A 4,158-nucleotide genomic window follows, 5' to 3' on the forward strand; every position below is an offset into this window, starting at 1 on the left:
TTTCTTGATCTTGTTTATATTCTTCTTCTCTCTTTCTATCTTCTTCTTCTCTTTCTTTAAGCTGTTTTTCATACTGTATTCTCTGATCTTCAATCTCTCTCTTCATCTCCTCTATTGTTTGATCATATTCATTTCTTTGCTGTTTCTCTTCTTCTGATTGTTTCTGATCCTCCGTCTCTCGTTTCTTCTGCTCTGATTTTTCTTTCTCCTCAAACTCTCTCCTGAGTGTTTCCTCTTGTTCTCTGACCTTGTTATTCAGTCTCTCTCTTTCCTCTTCTGCCCTTTGCTTCTTCTCCCCCTTTGCCCTTTGTTTCTTCTCTTCCAGTCTCTCTCCCATCCTTTTGATTTCCATGTCATATTTGGCTTTTAATTCTTCAACTTGAAACAGATTTGTTCTTTTATTCTCTTCTAGCATTTCCATTTTCTGTTCAATCGCTCCCTTTTCAAACATCTCATTAATGAAGTATCGGCCATGATTCATCTCTTCTATCATATTTAACAGCTGAGTAACTTGTGTCTGATCTTGTGTCTCTGTGTTGTTAAAAGCCAGGAATCTGTTTCCACAATCACTGATCAGTGTCTTGAGTTCAGCATCTTTACTTTTCTCTACATATTGCTCCATTGTTTGTCCTCTCAGATCATCTCCTCTAGTGAAGAGAACAATGCAGAAATCTGCTGCTTTTGAGCTAAAGATCATCTTGATCATGTCTAAAGTGTCTTTCTCTTCTGGAGTGATTTTTTCCACGCTCAGCACAATGATGAACGCATGTGGTCCAGGTGCTGACAGTGAAATACACTTCATTATTTCTTCCTGCACTTGTTCATTTGTCAGTGAGGGGTTAAAGAGTCCTGGAGTATCAATAACAGCTACTGATCGACCATCAACTTCACCAACTCTCTTCTGACAAACAGTGGTCACCAAACGTGAACTGGCTTCACTGTGAAACTCTTTTGTTCTGAGGATAGTGTTTCCTGTTGCAGACTTTCCACTTCCTGTCCTCCCAAACAGCAAGATTCTCAAACATCCTGAATCTGATGATGAATCTTCTTCATCTGAAAATGACAATAGAAATTAGATATTAGGAATTGATTGAGTGTTAAATGAGTGGTAACTATTTGCAGCAGTAAATCAGTGGGTGGGGTGGGGGGGTCTCCTCCCCTCATTCATTATACAGGTCTCTTTCCACCCCCCATACTGTATTATCTTAATATTTCCTGTGTTCCTGTGTTTATAGTAATAATAATAATAATAATAATAATGAAATATTACATAAAAAAAAAAATTCTTAAATACTAAAAATAAATAAAAGATCATTAAAATTATAGATCAAAATAATAAAAAAATATACAAATGCAGATTAATTTTCACAGCCTTATTTGCTCATATTTACCAAGGGGGTTTGTAATTCTGACCTTTAACGTATATCATAACATAATGTTTATTTAATGTTTCAGTCATTTACATCAGTGCTAGCAAAACTTTTTTAATTTCTAAAAATACATGCTGATTTGTATAAACTAATATACCTTCAACATAACATGAAGCATGAAATTTTGTTTTATTATATACGATAAGGTGTGCGTGTACAGTGTATATATATATATATATATATATATATATATATATATATATATATATACAGTGCATTCAGAAAGTATTCAGACCCCCTTCATGTTTTCAATTTTGTTATGCTGGAGCCTGATACTACAATTGTTTAAATTAATGTTTTTCTCTCATTAATTTACACTCCATACCTCATAGTGACAAAGTGAAAACTGAATTTTAGAAATTTCTGTAAATTTATTAAAAAGAAAAAACTGAAATATCACATTTACATAAGTATTCAGTAAAGCACCTTTGGCAGCAATTGCAGCCTCGAGTCTTTTTGGGTATGATGCAACAAGCTTTGCACACCTGGATTGGAGGATTTTCTGCCATTCTTCTTTTCAAATCCTCTCAAGCTCGGTCAGGTTGGATGGGGACCGTCGGCCAGCCATTTTCAGGTCTCTCCAGAGATGTTCGATAGGGTTCAAGTCAGGGCTCTGGCTGGGCCACTCTAGGACATTCACAGAGTTGTCCCTAAACCACTCCTGTGTTGCCTTGGCTGTGTGCTTAGGGTCACTGTCATGTTGGAAGGTGAACCTTCTGACCAGTCTGAGGTTCTGAATGCTCTGCACTGGGTTTTCATTAAGGCTATCTCAATATTTTGGTGCATTGAGCTTGTCTTCTACTCTGACGAGTCCCTCAGGCCCTGCTGCTGAAAAACAGCCCCACAGCATGAGGCTGCTACTAGCACACTTTACTTTTGGGATGGTACTCTGCAGGTGATGAGCAGAGCTGGTTTTCTTCAAACATGATGGTTCATCAGACCAGAGAATCTTGTTTCTTAGAGTCTGAGGTTCCTTTAGGTGCTGTTTTGCAAATTCCAAGTGTGTTTTTATGCGTCTTCACTGAAGAGAGGATTGAGATTGGCCACACCGCCATAAAGCCCAGATCAGTGCAGTGATGTTTGTCCTTCTGTAGGTTTCTCCCATCTCCACATATGACCATGGAGCTCAACTAGAGTGACCATCAGCTTCTTGGTCACCAATCTAGACAAGGCTCTTCTCCATCAATTGCTCAGTTTGGCTGGGCAACCAGCTCTGGAAAGAGTCATGGTTGTGCCAAACTTCTTCCATTTGCAAATTATGGAAGCCACTGTGCTCTTGGGAACTTTCAGTGCAGCAGAATTTTTTTCGTAGCCTTCCCCAGATCTGTGCCTCAATACAATCTTGTCTCTGAGCTCTGCAGGCAGTTCCTTTGACCTCATGGCTTGGTTTTCACTCTGATATGCATTGTCAGCTGAGAGGTGTGTGCCTTTCCAAATCATGTCATCAATTTAATTTACCACATCTTAGCAATGGTCAAGAGAAATGGGAGGCACCTGAGCTAAATTTCAAGTGTTGTTGCAAAGGGTCTGAATACTTATGTAAATGTGATGTTTCAGTTTTTTCTTTTTAATAAATTTACAGGCATTTCTAAAATTATAATATTATTAAAATTATAAAATTAAATAATTATAATTATAATTATTTTTCACTTAGTCATTATGAGGTATGGAGTGTAGATTAATGAGAAAAAAATGAATTTAAACAAGTGTAGTATCAGGCTGCAACATAACAAAATTGAAAAACGTGAAGGAGGTCTGAATACGTTCTGACCCCACCTACAATCCCTGCCGGTACCAAGACTCAAACCCGCAACCTTTGGGTTACAAGTTCCAGGAAACAGAACATTGAACTGCTTTCATTGATTCAACGTAACTAACACATGACTACGACAATATATGGTTTATCTTATCTTCTTATTATAGTTCTTCATATTATATAGTTCTTTTTATTCTTCTTATTATAATTCTCATTATAATAAAGCATATTTATAATGCAATACTAAATTTATAATGCAATGCTAAGTGAGTTTGGAGTAATAATGTCTCAGGTTACGCATGTAACCATGGTTCCCTGAGAACAGGGAACAAGACGCTGCTTCCTCTAGAGGGCGCTAGGGGAACGCCTTCAGCGTGACCGGTGTCTGAAGCATGAAATAAAAAATCGACAATGAACTTGACATTGGCAGGCGGGAGCCTATGACGTAAACAATAAAGCGAATGCGGGTATAAAAGAGAACCTGCGGAAAACTTATTTGTCTGAAGGAGACGCAGGCAGGAATGCCGAGGCATGGCAATGAGACATGCGTAACCTGAGACATTCCCTTTCGAAAGGGAACTCAACGCTGCGTCCTCTAGAAGGCGCTAGGGGAACGGTCTACCCACGCCGCCATGCTGAGGGATGAGTGCCCAAAAATGGATTCCTTAAGTCAAAGACTCAAGGAACACCATCCCTGCCCCAGCCAGATCGCTTCTGCTAGGACCCGAGCCACAACCTCTACAGGCAGGCTCAAAAACTCGCCAGCGCTCTCCTACCAAAGTCGGAACTCTAAGAGTGGAGGTCTCAGCATACCGACTCTCTAGAATGAGAGGAGACCTGGCTACACTCAACGCCAGGGTCAGTTAGTGAGGCTCAAGAGCCTGCACATTAATACTGCCTAAACGGAGCTATGCAAAGTGGAGTCTTCAGCAGAATGACTCTCTTAAATGAGAGGAAGCCTAACAACACTCA

The 4,158-nt window shown here is 39.2% G+C and overlaps 1 protein-coding gene across 1 annotated transcript in view; it reads right to left on the bottom strand.

Moving 5' to 3' along the window:
• The window catches only part of LOC107556254 (227 kDa spindle- and centromere-associated protein-like), a 52,796-nt gene that overhangs the window by 23,900 nt on the left and 24,738 nt on the right, over positions 1–4,158 (bottom strand). The window contains exon 7 of the mRNA XM_016239319.1: positions 1–1,053. Within this exon, the coding sequence (XP_016094805.1) occupies positions 1–1,053 (1,053 nt within the window). The remainder of the gene's footprint in view (positions 1,054–4,158) is intronic.

The sequence above is a fragment of the Sinocyclocheilus grahami genome, unplaced genomic scaffold (assembly GCF_001515645.1).
Source record: "Sinocyclocheilus grahami isolate Dianchi unplaced genomic scaffold, SAMN03320097.WGS_v1.1 scaffold562.1, whole genome shotgun sequence".
In the NCBI taxonomy this organism is placed as follows: Eukaryota; Metazoa; Chordata; class Actinopteri; order Cypriniformes; family Cyprinidae; genus Sinocyclocheilus; species Sinocyclocheilus grahami.